General features: G+C 41.3%; 1 protein-coding gene across 1 annotated transcript in view; it reads right to left on the bottom strand.

Annotated features, from left to right (window-relative positions):
- ENPP1 (ectonucleotide pyrophosphatase/phosphodiesterase 1) overlaps window positions 1-16026 on the bottom strand; it is a 66066-nt gene that overhangs the window by 32302 nt on the left and 17738 nt on the right. The window contains exons 6-9 of the mRNA XM_054975047.1: window positions 10791-10888; window positions 7628-7707; window positions 3610-3729; window positions 2236-2345 (exon numbers count right to left, since the gene is read on the bottom strand). Coding sequence (XP_054831022.1) covers window positions 2236-2345; window positions 3610-3729; window positions 7628-7707; window positions 10791-10888 — 408 coding nt within the window. The remainder of the gene's footprint in view (window positions 1-2235; window positions 2346-3609; window positions 3730-7627; window positions 7708-10790; window positions 10889-16026) is intronic.

Here is a 16026-nt window from a genome sequence, read left to right as displayed (position 1 = left end):
AAATAGATTGTTCTGTAACTAGTTAAATACTGTAACTAGTTAAATACTAGCTCCGTTCTGTAACTAGTTAAATACAGATTCTGGGTTTAATAGTTATTTTAGGTCCAAACTCTAGGCTTTTGGATTGGCAACTGCAGGTTTAGAATAGTGATAGTTAACTGCTTCGAAGACAGTAAAACCATGACATTTCACTGAATGGGTATTTCTATAGCTTGGCAGGCAGATATGCTGTGCTAAGTTTTCAGACTAGGTTTAAGTTGCGGAGACCATCTAATACACTCCCACTGAAGTTAATTTGTCTGGCAGTCCAATGCAACAGAGACATACATTCTTCTAAATCCATTATGTTTAAGAACTCTGCTTAGGATTGTCTGTAGCTGAGCTGCTAACACTAACCTTTAACACTCCACCTGTAGAAGGTAAAGCTAGTATTGGGGGGCGGGGGAAGTACCCTCTTCCTCCCAGTCCCAACAACATCTTGACATTGTTCTGTAAGGATCCAAGCCAAGCCGTACTGATGAAGTGAAACAGTGTCCATACATTGCCCATACATTTACATGAGGCACAACTTATATGTAGGGCTGATTCTACGCTAGCGATTTAATCTGCATCTGTCATGATTTGATCATCCAATTTACGGATGATACTGTAGACAACTAGTTCCTTTATAGTATTTTCTGCTTTACATTTCCTTTGTTAAAAATGTCATTTGTGTCATTTGTCGTTCCTCCCTCCCCCAAATTTAAAGTGCAATTGCAAAGCCATTCTCATGTTGGCAGAAAGGATGCTACTGAGCCTTCCCAAGGCTACTGTTCTTTTTTAAAAAATTACTTTGCTTTTTTTAGCCTTATTAATTAATTACAGTTTTGTAAAGGCTTCCCAGTTCTCCCCAGCACTCATTAGTAAATGCTTAATTATCAGCTCTTGTACAGGAAAGGAAAGAACTCTTTTAATGCTTTGCAGAAAATCAAGCCATTGGTATTTTTTCCATTTCTATGACCAAAATTTGTAATAGTACTATAATGATAGTAAGCAATAAAGCCTGAGTGGCTACTGTGACTTGCTACAAGGTTAAAAAAAAATCTTATCATCACAAGAACTAACAACTAAGCATTTATGTGAGTGCCAGGAGAGCCTGTGAAAACAGGAAGTAATTAATTATCCTGAAAACAGAACTAAGGAAAAATTGCAGGGAGAACTAGGACTTTTGCTGTTTACTTTCAAGTAAACATATAGTAGCATTGTACTTGTAGGGAAAGATTTTTATGGGGAATATAGTGCCCTCATTTCAATTCCATTTGCAGCTGAATGTGGAAAAGGACTGTCTGAGCAGTGGGAAAAGTGTAGAACAACCTACAATTATATTCCTATTATATTAACATGCACTACCATAACCAAGTGACCAAGAGGAATCAGCAAGTCAGAAGTCTTCTGCTGGATCCAACCCTACAGGACCCCCCCCCCCACACACACACACACGCACACAAACAATTTAACGTATGACTACTTTTGCCCCTTCTCCCAAAGAAAAATATTCAGCAATACTTAAAGACAAGAGAATGTTGGACTACATTACAAATTCAAAGTCCTCAAATAGCACCTCAAACATATTACCTATAGCTACAGTGCACTCTTATAGGGAAGTAGACAGACTACTGGGTTTGGAGGCACAAGACACAAGGAACACTGCTATTCACTGTGGCTGCCATTACACTTGTAACTCTAACTTATGTTAGATCATGATTAGGAACAAAACAGTAAAACCACCTGAACTCTTGGGATAGGTTTGAAAACACAGGATTTTATTCTTAAAAATTACATCCTGCCATTAAGCCAAATAAATGTGCTTTAAAGTGGTTTACCATGGTGGTCCTGTAGTGGTAATGGGCAGGTAGTCACCACAGACCACAAGGCAATATGATAAGGGCCCATACTAAAAGTGTCTACACCACTGAGCTTCCCTTAAAGCAGCTACCCACCTAATCCCTAAACTGTGTTTTAAACTACCCAGCCCTTAAAGATCAGTTGGGACAGTGGTGCTAGAACACAATAATGGGGTGAGGACTTACTCCAAAAAGAATCCTGCAAAATAAGTGTGTTGAGAACGGCAACGTTCCATTCACCAGCACCAACAGATCACAGCTCCCCCCCCCCCATTTTTTTTTGATTCAACAGAACATCTATAGTTCTTTTTTGCTGGTGTATTTAGCTATTGCCCAAACTACAAAGTCTCACCTATTGTATATTCTGTAAATGTTTGGAAAACTTCCATTAACATCAACATCTGAACCAGGCCAGAAGAATGAAGCTGATTTTTGTCCTTGATACATAGCTGTCAGCCAAATCTGTACAAAAAGAGAAATACTGCTGTCACAACCCCGGATCCAGGACTTTTCTTGTTAGGGTTTTTTTTCTTTTACATTTAACATACAAAATGAGAAAATATTGCTATTTGAGAATTCCTTTTATTTATGAATGTAGTGGAACATAGTTTGGATCCCCGAATCTCTGTCTGCTAGCCATTTTTCTTCTAGTTGAAAAAAATATGCAAATCATATAAAAAGTACTGCAATTCTCCATGTACCATCCTTGCTCCCCTTTTCCCGTTTGTGGGTTGGGCAGGCAAAAAAATTAGATGCAGGGATTTAGCCTGCCTCTCCCTTCTCCCCAAGTGAGGATTTAACCAGGATCCCCAGCCATGCTATCGCAGTGCTTTCCCACTGAGCCATGCCTATCTGTGTGATATCCTCTGGTTGGGCCCATGTGGCTGGTGGTGACATCAGGGCTGCAGTGGGGCATCTACTGCCTGCTGGCATGTCTTTCGAGAACCTCTTCTCTTGGCTCTGAGGTTATGGGCTGGTTCTGAATATCAGGGACTGTGGGTTTGCACCTGGTCTTGGTCTCTTTTTTCCTCTGCATATCTATTTTTACTGTTCCAAAAGAGGTATGTGGCTCTGATTGGGGCATTTGCAAGTAGGTGGTGCTTTTGCTGCTAGTCTGGCCCTTACCAATGATGGGGTGGGTGTGCCCTCCAGGCCAGGGAGGGGGCTTCTCCAGCCACATGCCTTGATGGGGTGCTGCAGTCACAGGGTCTTTCCTTCTGTCCACCGGTTCTCTGAGGGGGGAGGAGTGGCACTGAGAGGCAGCATTGCTGGCCAGAGACTGAATGCTCCTGTAGGTGGCACTCATAGGATGGTCAACATCTGCTGTTGTGTGATTGGTGGATGCAGTTGTTGTTACTATGGAGACCAGAGCACTTGTTCTGCTTCCTGTGTCTGGCCAGGTTTGTGTGTTGGCTTATCTCCCTGTGGAAAGTTCATAGGGAACAAACTAGTGCCACTGAAGTTACACTGGTGCTGGGATGAATCTGCCACAGCACCCCTCAGGATTGTGCTGCCTCTTTACTATACAGTAAGTTTTATTCATTCTCCATGTACTCACCTTTTATGCCTATACTGTAAGTTTTATTCGTTGCTTTAGTATTCAATAAAATACTTTATTTCCCATTTTTAAAAAGTAAAAACAAACAAAATTCAAAAACTTAAAATGTGCCTTATTTTGAAAGACATTAATATATCTCAGGGCTGTATGTCTAAAATCACCACTTACCGGCTGCCCTAGGTACCACTGTAGGTTGAACTTTTCTTCATTTCTGAGCGTGAAGAAAGCATGTCTCTTTGGTTCATACATTTTGTTATCTACTAGACCGTGTGATTCAGGATACAGGCCCTGCAAGCAAGACTGAGTCATTAGTACCTAGTTTTCAATGCTGTTTATGCTTCTGTCCATTTGGCAACTTTCAAGCAACAGTACTTGAAGCCAAGAGAATACCAGCCTGGTTTTTCTTTAAAAGACCACAACAGTGATTTTCAACCTTTGTTCCCTAAAAGACAGCTTGTTACCTTTCCTCTGCAACAAGCATCCTGAGGGAAATTTGGGTGCTTTCTGAGGTATGGTCTCAGTTCATGTGGAGCAACAGTGAGGCTCCAGATGGGTTAGGGGGTGACATCCCTTAATGACTGTAGGAGTACAAGTGAAGGGACAGAATTTCTTGGAAAGAAAAAAGAGAGGCCTGTCGAGAGACAGATGAAAACCAGGGTGCGGGTGATATCTTAACTGGCAGGGAATCAACTGAAAGGTTTAAGAACATATGACAAAAGGCTGACTGTTTTATTGTTGTCTTTCTGACACTTTAAAATAGGAAAGGATAAAAATCAAAATAAATACTAAAGTGGAAGTATCACAGTAGCACATACACATATTTAAGAGTAACTTATTTTGCAAAAAGCAGCAGACTTAATCTTAATAGTTAAAGCTCTATTGACATATAGACTTCCTTCATCATTTGGCACTACATAAACATACCTTGAAGAAGTTTCAGATTAAGTTGCATGATTTCTGCTCCTCACTTACTTCTCTCTTCACAGACGGCTTTAAAAAGCTCATGGCAACCCCAATCCCAGAGAGTTCGAGGCAAGAGAGGAGCAGAGGTGTTTTGTCATCGCCTTCCTCCGTATAGCAACCCCAGTCTTCCTTGGTGGTCTCCCACTCAAGTACTAACTCTGGCCACTTCACTTAGCTCCCAAGTTCTGACAAGCTCAGGTTAAGCCAATTGATCCAGGCTGCTCACAGATGGCTGGTTTAGCAACTTAGAAAATAATTGCAGAAAATGAGTATAGTTGTGAAATGTCTGGATGCTAAGACCAAAGAACCAGCACCAGGGAATCAGTCAATACAGAGGGGATGAAAGGTAAAGTAGGGTTTGATTTGGAAATTATTAATTTGCTTGCTATGTATGAATAGATGAGGTACAGCAGGGATTGCAGGCACAAGCCTGAAACATAGTTGTGTGGCGCCCAACTATGGTATCTGCACCACTTATTATCCTGAGATTACAGTCTACTTTAGCATCTTATCTAACTGCTATCCAGGTGGCCACAGACAGTTTTAGTAATAGGTGTGTGTGTGTGTTTGCTGTGATTGCTTGTTTCCAGATATATTACCAATTCAGAAGTCAAATGCATGTGTTTTTTCTTTGAAACCATTTTCAATGAGAAATCTATTCAAGGGTCTGGAACAGTTGTTTATAAAGATAATAACACCAAATTTGCAGAAAACACAGTCTTCCTGCTAATCTAAAGACCTCTTAAGTTTCAAAGGGGGTTGATTTAACAGTCTCCCAAAATAGGTCCCTCTCTGCACAACCAAACTTATCTCTACTGAGTTCTAAAATCGTGGCAGCCTAGCAGGAGAGCTCCAGATGGTATAGTGCCCACCCTGTCTGCATTTATTTCATTTTTCTACATCTTACAGTGACTGACTGACAATAAAAAACTTTTCCACAGAAAACTATCCATTTGCCATGCTTCCTTGCTGTGGTCTGTTTAACAAAGTAAGGAATGAGACTGGCAGTTTTTCCATAATTCCCTATGGGGGACTTTTTTGGTGGGTGCTGAAGTCATCGTTTTTCAACCAAATGTCACCAAATTTGCAGTGGAGCTTCCTTTGCCTACCCAGCAAAGAACCCCCAATTTCAAGCAACTGGACAAAGGGTTTGAAATTCTACAGTCCCCTGAACAAGCCCAAGCTTTCTACTTTCAGAGGGAAAGAAAACTCTCTCTACAACCCACAAAGTGGGGTGGGGGAGAGAATGGCAGCTCTCTGCAGCTTGGATTAGCTGGGAGTGCTCTGTGCTCCTCCCCTGCAATGGTCTAATTGGAAAGCAGTGTGTGCAGGGGGGGGGGAGGATACATGCTATTCATGCTGCATGGCTGGTAAGCATCAGAACTTGGAGGAGAAACTCAATATTTTTTTCAGAGAGGGGAGTTTCATTCTTGCAAGCATCTTAGATTTGTGTTACTGTTCCAGAAAATCAAGGTGATGATTTGAAACAGTGATTTCCATGTGTATCAGCTGCCTTCAGAGCTGTGACTGGATGGTTGAAGCAGAGTTGGCTGAGACTGAATCCCTCGAAGACAGAGGTCCTGCATGTGGGTCTAGGGTCCATGGGTGCAGGACTCCAGCTCCCTGCTCTCAATGGAGCACCACTTACGCTGGTGTCAATAGTGAGGAGCTTGGGGGTGGTCCTGGATGCTCCCCTGTCTATGGAGGCACAGGTCGCAGCGGTTGTTCGATCCTCATTTTTCTATCTAAGACAAGCTCGACAACTTGTCCCTTACTTATTGACCCATGACCTTACGACAGTGATCCAGGCAATGGTCACCTCCAGATTAGGCTACAGTAGCTCACTCTACACAGGGCTTCCCTTGAGCTTGATCTAGAAACTGCAGCTGGTTCAGAATGCAGCTGCACGGGTGGTTGCCAGAGCTCCAATCATGGCACATATAACACCCATCATCCGTCGGCTGCACTGGTTACCAGTTGAGTACCGGGTCCAGTTCAAGGTTCTGGTGCTGACTTATAAAGCCCTATATGGACTGGGCCCAGCATACCTTCGGGACCGCCTCTCCCCATATGTTCTCCAGAGGTCGCTTGGATCAGCCAGTAAGCACTTGCTGATGGTCCCTGGCCCCAGGGAGGTCCGCCTGGCCTCTACTAGAGCCAGGGCCTTTTCAGTCCTGGCTCCGACCTGGTGGAACTCTCTGTCTGAGGAAACTAGGGCCTGGGAGGATTTGTTATCTTTCCACCGGGCCTGCAAGATGGAGACGTTCCGCCAGGCATTTGGTAGGGGCTAGGCTGTCCTCTCGCCGGCCATACCACTGAAGACCATCCACCACCCGTACAGGAGCTCCTAAGTATGACGCAGGGCATGATGTAAGAGCCAAGCCCTGCGTCTAAAATGCTGTATTTTAATATTTATATCCGCCAATTTTAATTGTATATGGAATAATGTTTTACTGTTTTTATAATGTTTTTATTGTTTTTAATCTTTATGTAAAAATCGTATGTTGTTACACCGCCCTGAGCCTGTCTGATGGGGAGGGCGGTCAAGAAGTATAACAACAACAACATCATCTTCTTTGGCACGGGAATTCTGTTTTGCAAACCACTAGGTTTTAGGTCACATCTAAATCTAATGGCATTTTTTTTTTAGAATTTGCAATGCTTTGGGAGAGCAGTGCCTGGAGCCATGTAGAATGATATGAGAGCAGCAGTAGACACTTTTAAGGCTACACAATACATAATAATAATAATAATAATAACAACAATAATAATAACAACAGCAGTAGCAGCAGCAACAACAACAACAACAACAACAACAACACAGTCCAAATACATGGGACTGTGAGGAAAGTACTGTTGTTTGGGGAAAAACAAAGGGATTTATTATCTGTTGCCATTAGTCTCTGCCAACTATTGGCCATAGCTCTACCGTAAGACAACCATTAGCTGTTCTCCTTATCAGACATCCTCACTACATTGACTGGTGTTGGCTCTTTGGTCTTACTATTCTGATATTTCACACCTACACACAATGTCTGCAAGTATTTTCTATGCTGCTAAGTGATGCAATTGCTGCCGAAGTTGTCCAAAACTCTTACAATGTTTGCAGAATTGTGTTGGCTACAGTTCTTTTCCTGCAGTGTAAGATCTTACTCAGTAAGCAACCAACTACAGGTTAAATTCTAAATACAGAATTCAGACAATTCTCAGCAAACATGCTTACCGTGGCAATGCTGTAATGATTGGGAAATGTTTTTGATGGATATACTGGTCTCATGCCATCAGTATGTGTTCCACATTTTTCTAGTGAGAGAGGGGGGAAATAGTTAGAAATGTTTTAACAATTTCACATGTACACTTTGTATTAATTTTTATATGAAATATGGCAAAATGAATGTTCAGCAATTCTGCTCAGCTAAGTCAACCATAATCACATAGATATCGCACCACATGGCAATCCACTTGTGAGAATCGCCTCTGTCCCCAAATTCAGCCAATTTTTGCCCAGCCAGTGCCTGTGTGAAGTTCATGCTGGCCTGGTAAAAATTATCCAGATCATGTGGGAAGCTGCCACATAGTCAGCCCCTGTCAACGCTATTGTTTTAAGAGGCTACCACACAGTTATGTGTATATGTAAATTGGCTTTTATAAATGTGAACAGAGAAACCTTCACAAGAGAAAATGCTGAAATTTTCAAGATGAGACCTTTGTATAAGAGCTGTATATATTTGTGCGTACATACATATATATCTACACATAGAGAGAAACAGATGTAGAGAAATTTGCATTCAGTTTATTATCATCACCCTGTAATTCTAAATTAAAAATTTAGAAATCCACAAAAATTGCAGCCATTTATCTCTCCAGGCTTCTGTTTTCAGTTTTAAACCAAACCAAACCAAACAAACCATATCCCTTCCTCATACTACCATAAGACATTTTAAAGAACCTTCTTTCCATCTGACTTCTTACATGCCATTCATTAACAGTCCCAAGTAGGACAAAGACAATCATTTGATCCCATGATCCACTTCCTTAAACTCAGCTACTTATGGGCATTCCAGAACAGGATGCTGTTAGAAGAAACAAGGATATTTGTGAGAGAAGGGGAAAATAAATTTTTCCTCATCTCTATTTTATTTACTTCTTCATCCTGATCACATTACCTCCCCTCATTGCCCCCCTTGACTCCCCCACTCCACTCACTATCGTTATATCCTTCTCCTCCATCTCTTCGTCCTGGCCACCTCTGCTTCCGCAGCCCTCCACCAAATCTCCAGAAGCCTCAACATACACAGTGGTTGCTATAGCAACCCATATACTGGTCCAACTTAGCCAGGGATTTGTTGATATCCATATTAAAAGGACTGGAAGGCAGTTACATCCTATTTTCTTTTTCTCTTCAAACCTGGGTTCCGCCAGATTTACAGAACCTGAAATGGTAGCCATGGCTGATCCCATTTCATGGATTTCACTATCTGAATGGGGGCCAGAGCTTGGCTATTAGATGCAGTGCCTGGTCATAGTCCACTTTTCTTAAGACAGGTAAATCTGTGAAATTATATCTTGCTGTTAAATGCATATCTGGTACCATCTCATATTAATCCATACAACATTACCGCTGTTCCCAAAAAGCATTAAATAAAGTGCTATGTCAATTATCACCTGAAACATTATGTTGCTAATATGTCAGTTGTATCAAATGAACATTTCAAAAAAAGTTCCAGCAGCTGACTCGAGAGCAGGAAAAGCAGTGTGCAGCTATCACTGAGACTGAAAGCAGGACTGAGCATTCATGCACACAGCTGTCAGCAGTCTCCATTGTAAAGGTGCAAAAGAAAGAATCTCACTATACACAATCTGTTATCTCAATCTGAATTTAGGAGGATCAGTTATTACAAATCCATTTAAATGAGGCAATTTCACAACAAAAATATAATAACTAGCAACAGCCAAGATCTAAGGAATCATGCAGCTAGCTTTGAACACTCAAGGCATTTGGCTTTTGCTTCTCAAATAGCAGGTTTCCCTCCTCCCTGCCATTAGGTGACCTGCTTTTAAATCATGGGACTTTAAAAATTACATCCAGATTATGACTTGGGCCGTTTCCAGACGGCTTACCTGCCTCTGGAACGTCGCACCATGTTGCGGGGAAAACGCGAAATATTGCGTTTTCTCGCGCGAGTTTTGCGCGACGTCGCGCAAAACTCGTGCGAGAAAACGCGATATTTCGCGTTTTCCCCGCAACATGGCGCGACTCTCCAGAGGCAGGTAAGCCGTCTGGAAACGGCCTTGGTTGGGGGATTACTTGAATAACACAAGCCAAAAGTAGTTTTAGTATTCAACAAAGAAAAAAAGTATCCCATCAGGCAAATCAAGCCATTGGGGTGTCTGCGTAAAGTCTGATCACAGCAAACATTTTCAAACAAAGCTGCAGCACAATCTTGGATTGTTACTTTATAGATAAAAACCCTAAACAAATGTGAGACTCCTTCATGGAAAAACAGAAGGAACTTTCCTTGAGGCTCTCTGTATACTTGTATTTTATTCTGATTGGCTTACTAGTGCTCAACAGAAACTATGAAAATTATGTAAAATGAGAAATTTTATATTGTGCTAAACAATTCACAAATGATCTTAACAACACTGCCTTAATCTCTCTTATCAGAACTCCTCAGGGTTTCTATAGAAGTTTTAAATAAAGACTTTCATGTAAAATTATATTCATTAAATTATACTGTAGATTTTTCTGTTTCAGGACTTCAACAAGAAGGCCAAGGTCTTGTACCGCCCACATAATTGACATTCTTTTACACAGTTTCCATAAACAGAAGGTGATCAAGAACAATAGACGTGAACAACGTAGCAACATCATCACTTCTGATTCCTCTCTGCTTCCCTTTTCCAATACTCCAGAGCTAGAAAGCCAAGTACATTGTGAGTGCATAGTGAAATATATTTATTTATTTTAAAGCATTTTAATATCTCTCTCTCTCTCTCTCTCTCTCTCTCTCTCTCTCTCTCTCTCTCTCTTCTATGTTTTAATATTTCACCATCTTTATCCCCAATACTAAGAAACCTTGAGGAAGCAGACAGTCCCATGTCACCAAATTTTCCATGTTTAGGAATGTGGTTTTGGAAATGTGGAAGATAATTACTGCCCACCTACATAAATGGTTGCTTAACTGTATCAACGCTTTATGGAACTCAAGAACAGCCCTCGCCTCTTTACTCATCCCTTGTTGGGAAAAAACCCCCATGGAACTATAGGTCAAAAGTTTACAGGTAATGTAAGGAATTCAAGAGAGAAAATAAAGAAAACACACAGCTTAGTTTTTATCTTTATATATCAACATGCTATCCCTCAGAACAGAGAAACTACTCACGTAATTTGCTAATAACAGGAAGAAGTCCACCCCATGTGTGCAAATACTCAGCCCTGAATCCATCCAAAGAAAACAACAACACTGGAGGCTTTGTAAATCTGAGCAATTAGAAATGAGACAGTTAAAAACAAGCACTCGGTATTTATTAACTCATTTTTTAGCCACTTTTTCAGTCTGGGACAACGATGTTGATGTATATCCAAAGATGAACTAGGGAAATGAGCAGAACTCTCACTGAACTAGAACATCTGGATCAGTTTAAGTTCTGCATGCCAAATTTTTTCATGCTGTGAAGGGGACTAGGTGTCTAGAGAAAACAGAACTAACCAGAAGAAGTATAAACACAAACCAAGGAATCAGTAGGCAAGCTGCATAAGAGACTAGCAAAGAAGTTTCTGTGACAGTACCTAACGGCAACGATAGCATGGTAAACAATGCCAGAAAGTCTGGCTATCCTCACTGGCCACAAGAAGGACCTCTAAGACACTGTGGGAAGGAGGATGGCAAATAGCGGGCCTGAAGTGTTGCTTATGCTTTAAGGAGAGTAAGCTGTGTTGGGATATGCTTAATCTTCAGTCAAAATATCTGAACATAAGAACTTGCCTAACTGGTGGAACACTGGTGAAGCTAATTTAGGATGCAGTCTTACGATCACTTACCCAGGGAGTAAGCACCCTTAAATGTAATGTGGCTTACTTCTGAATAGACACATACAGGCTTGAGCTATTAGTGTCGTTCTTTATTAACTAGGATCTTCAAGAACGAGATGTAGAAATAATAGGTTTACTTTGCATTAGTAGCGTTCATCCATGAGACAAGAATAGCAGGATGATTTCTTAAGGTAATTTCAGTTTTATATCCAAAAGTAGGGATTACTGGAGATGTGCAGTAGAAATAACAAAGATATTTCATATAAGATGCCTGCTGCTGGCATTTCTTTCCTGTTTGGGAACTTTCTTAGCCCTTCTTTGACTTCATTTAGGAGTCAGTGAAATCCGTGTTCCCATAAAACCTAAGACTGCCGTCTTAAGTAAACTTTCTGTAAAGGAAGAAGTCCATATGACTTCTGAGTAAACAACAGTAAGGCTTGGATTGTCAGTTTCCTATGAAAATAAAACTTTCTATGACACACTTTAAAATGTACTATCTCAGGCAACAGAAGAACGTCACATCAATGTTTTATGCCAAAAAACCCCTCCTACGTGAAACACCTTGCCTGATTCAAAATAACAAGTTTGAAAGTAACTTGTGTGTTTTTTTTTTGCAAATTGTCTTCTGGTTTGGCATTTGCTAGCAAGAAAACCACAAACTAAGTATAGTTCTAGTTTGCTGCTTATCTGAAGTATTTGACCTTGCTCCTATGCTTATAGCTATATAAATACCCACTATGTCCAAGGAGATTGATTGCTTTGGTTTGTTTACAATGTTCAAAAAACTGTAGAAAATATAATTATACAAAAATATCAGAATTACTTGTTTTATTATACGAAGCAAAACAAAACTTTTAAAAATGCCTCAAAACAGATCATACCAAACTGATTAGATTGGTAAACATTTTGATTTTTTCATTATGCCCTTCTTTCTCTTAAAGGGGCCCAATGGGTCTCCTGTCTGCCACCGAGAACAGTATGCTGACTTGCTACAAGAGTTTTGTGAATAAGAATTACCCATGGTTTAGTTTATTATGTCATAGCTGGAACCATATGCAGGAAAAGACAAAACACCAAAAATGCACATTTGTTGCCTTCTTGACTCGTTCTTTTGATACCTTTTCTCAGTGGGAACAACCCAGGCAGAGATAAACACTTTAAAATCCACTTCAAATCCAGAGGCTTTTCAAAAGCACTTAACGTTTGCTGGATCAGACACCTTGAGATTTTAGGGCTTGTGGGCAATGGCTAATTCTAGCTGGACTAACTCTAGCGGGAGCACAAAAACAGAGGTCTGAACACAGCAGGGTACAATCCAACTTTGTAAAGAGCAGCCCATTCCATAATTGGAGCCCAGGAACCAAGTTTGATGTAGTGGTTAAGAGCAGCGGGACTCTAGTCTGGAGAATTGGGTTTGATTCCCCACTCCTCTGCTTGAAGCCAGCTGGGTGACCCTGGGTCAGTCACAGCTCTCTGGAGCTCTCTCAACCCCACCTACCTCACAGGGTGATTGTTGTGGGGATAATAATAACATACTTTGTAAACTGCTCTGAGTGGGTGCTAGATTGTCCTGAAGGTCGGTATATAAGTCGAATGTTATTACTGTTATTATTATTAGAGTTGCTAATCAGATGGTGGACTAATCTATGTGCAGGGGAACACTAGTAAGCTGCAAAATAACAAACGGTATTCCCACCAATAGAGAAGATTGTTGGGTCTCTGAATGTTTTTACTGCTCTGGACTTGCTTCCTTCCAATCAGCCCGTGCTGAGGACATGTAATTCTTCCACATCTCTGTAGGATCAATCAATCCCAGAGCAGAAGAATTACCTGTGCTGAGAGGAAGCACACCTTGAAAAACTGACTCGTGCAGAAACACAGAAGATAAGCTCCTCTGAGGATAGGTAGTTCTTGTACATGCTAAAAGTAAACCTTTTGAAGTGTTAAGTGTGCTTCCAATTTAAATTTTAAATTTAAAAAAATAGTGCCTCACTTACCAGACACTTTGGAAATTCTGGTTTATACTTGAAGAATTAATCACTCACTGATTCAAAAATTACAAAGTCCTTGTGTCTCTCACATGTCCACCCTGATCCTTTCAATCAGATGTGCACCAGGAATTTCACGCTCAGAATTCAATTCCCAGATGTATGTAGGTCCAATGTACGGGCCTAACTATTCTCCCTATGCCACTTTCCAAACCCAAAACTGTCTGGAGGAACCACTATTTGCCCTCTTTGGCAAGCTTACACACAGCACATCAGTATATTTGTAGCTCCCACCAGGGCTAACAGTGGGTCTCCAGTAGAGTTGCCAGGTGAGCCCCCCTACCTGAAAAGTGTGTGAGGGGGTGCCAATCCTTCTCTCCAGGTGTGCAGAGGTAGCCAGAGCATGCTGCACATAAGCTCTGCAGACCTGATGACATAACTTCCAGTTTAAACCAGAAGTTACAGAATCTCAGCAGGCCCAGAACACAGCATTTTTTATTATGTTTTGGACCAGACCTGCTGAGACACTGTAGCTTCCAGTTTAACCCAGAAATTATATCATCGCACTTGCAGAGCCTGTATGCAGCATGCTCCGGTTTACCTCTGCTCACCTTTCTCCCCCCACCTCCCCAAGTGAGTAGCAGCTGGGGGCAGAGGGTGGGGGTTCCCTCTCCCCTTCATGGCAGGGGATCTGGCAGCCCTACTCCCCAGATTTGTTTCAGGTTAGGAAAATGGGGGCAGGAGAAGTGCCTTCTCTCTGTGCATCTCAATCCATATCTAAATTGGGCCCATTAACATCTGAAAGTTAAGTACCAAGCACAGAACTCTCAGCTCCTGTCTGACCAAATGGACCAGTACCAACATCTGCAATCTCTTAGAATGTCTCACTGGTTCATTATGGGGTGGCAGCTGAGTGGGACGTCAACAAACTAAATGTCCCCTGCAATGGCAGCAATGACAGCAATGGCAACTGTCTCGAAACCGACCACAGTTAAGAGTTACGCAGAGCCCCACAATGAAAACAGCACTCTGTCTTACTCAGGACAGAAAACTCCCGCTGCCTGCACCTGGGTAGGTCATAAGGCTGTAGTTTTGGTGCCAACCCAGATTTACATGTGGCCACATGATTCAACCCTGCTGCATCCTCTGTAACTCCTGCACTTTCTGGGCCGCCAGTTCCATGGCCACAGCAATGTCCACTGCTGTTTTAAAACCCAGGTATCCCCCCCCCCCCACCCCCAGACAGCATTGAACTGCCTTATTAAGTATGCCTGCAACAAGCCTGTCACACAGCATCTGATCTAGGGAAGCTCCAAATCCACAGAATTCAGCCAAAGAATACAGTTCAACCACAAATTCAGAAATAGTTTCACTAGGTTTACGCTGGTGACTATGAAACTTCAGGGACTGGGTCACTGCTAAAGGCTATGGGCTAATATGCTATTGTACTAGAGCACACAATTCTTTTAAAGTTTTCTCACCTGGCTTTTGAGGAGCCACCAACTTTCTTAAGCGGATATACGTCTTTTGCCCACAAACAGTAAAAAAAAAAAAAAGATTTCTGCCATTCTGCATCTTCAGTCTTGTTTGCTTTAAAATAATGTTCCAGTCTCTCACCATACTCAGACCACTCTCTTAACTCCACCAAATTCTGGCCTGGCACCATACATTGCCATGACCATTGAAGTTTTATCTGCATCACCAGTGTAATAGCTCCTCAGTGTCCAGTACCAAAGCAGTTCAGAACTTAATTCAACATAGGCAAGGCCTGATCTGGGTCACGCTAGGCCATAACCAGCCACAGCCAGCAACCAACTTAATAAGTGAAAAGCAAAACTATAACAAAGGCCTTTTCCTTAAGGGATCATGTTAAAATAACTATGCAATCATCATCAACCAGTTCACAACTCCCCATGATATAATAATTTCTTTATTAATCCCCCGATCATGAAAACTTGATGCTTTTTGATTATGTGGAATTGTACAGTATACTTAGTATACAAAAATACTGTTAATATGTTATCATTCTCTTTCCATTCTGTAGTATCCTTCTGAGTAAGGGTGCCAACTGGCCAGGAAAAAAAGTCCTACCCCTTAATAATGGTTTACTGTGTAGAAATGGACAGCGGAAACTTTTTATGGCATCAAGCAAAATAATATCACCTCATGATTGCTGAGGATCAAACGGATATTAACTGAACTAACCAGAGGAACTGGTTCAAAAGGTGGCACCCGTGTTCTGCAATAGTCCCTTTAAAGTAGTTATTGTTCACATTTGTATTTACTTTTTAAAGCCTTTTAAAACATTTAAAAGTTATGTTAATATAATTTACCTTAAGGTTAAAACACCCTTTTGGGGGCCGTTTCCACATGGCTTACCTTATTCTGCAAAATAGCAAAATCTTGCGCGAAATCTCACGAGAAGATGCTGTTATCGCGTCTCCTCGCACGATAAGTGTCTTCTCGCAAGATTTCGCCATTTTGCAGAATAAGGTAAGCCGTGTGGAAACGGCCTTGATTTAAAAACAAAACAGAATTGGGTCACAGGTCTTGGAGTTTCTGATCTGAGGTTTTCACAAAATACTTTGGTTTGTTAAT

The sequence above is a fragment of the Eublepharis macularius genome, chromosome 1 (genome assembly GCF_028583425.1).
Source record: "Eublepharis macularius isolate TG4126 chromosome 1, MPM_Emac_v1.0, whole genome shotgun sequence".
NCBI lineage: Eukaryota > Metazoa > Chordata > Lepidosauria > Squamata > Eublepharidae > Eublepharis > Eublepharis macularius.
The sequence above is the reverse complement of the archived record's forward strand: the minus strand, read 5'-3'. Positions and strand labels throughout refer to the sequence as shown.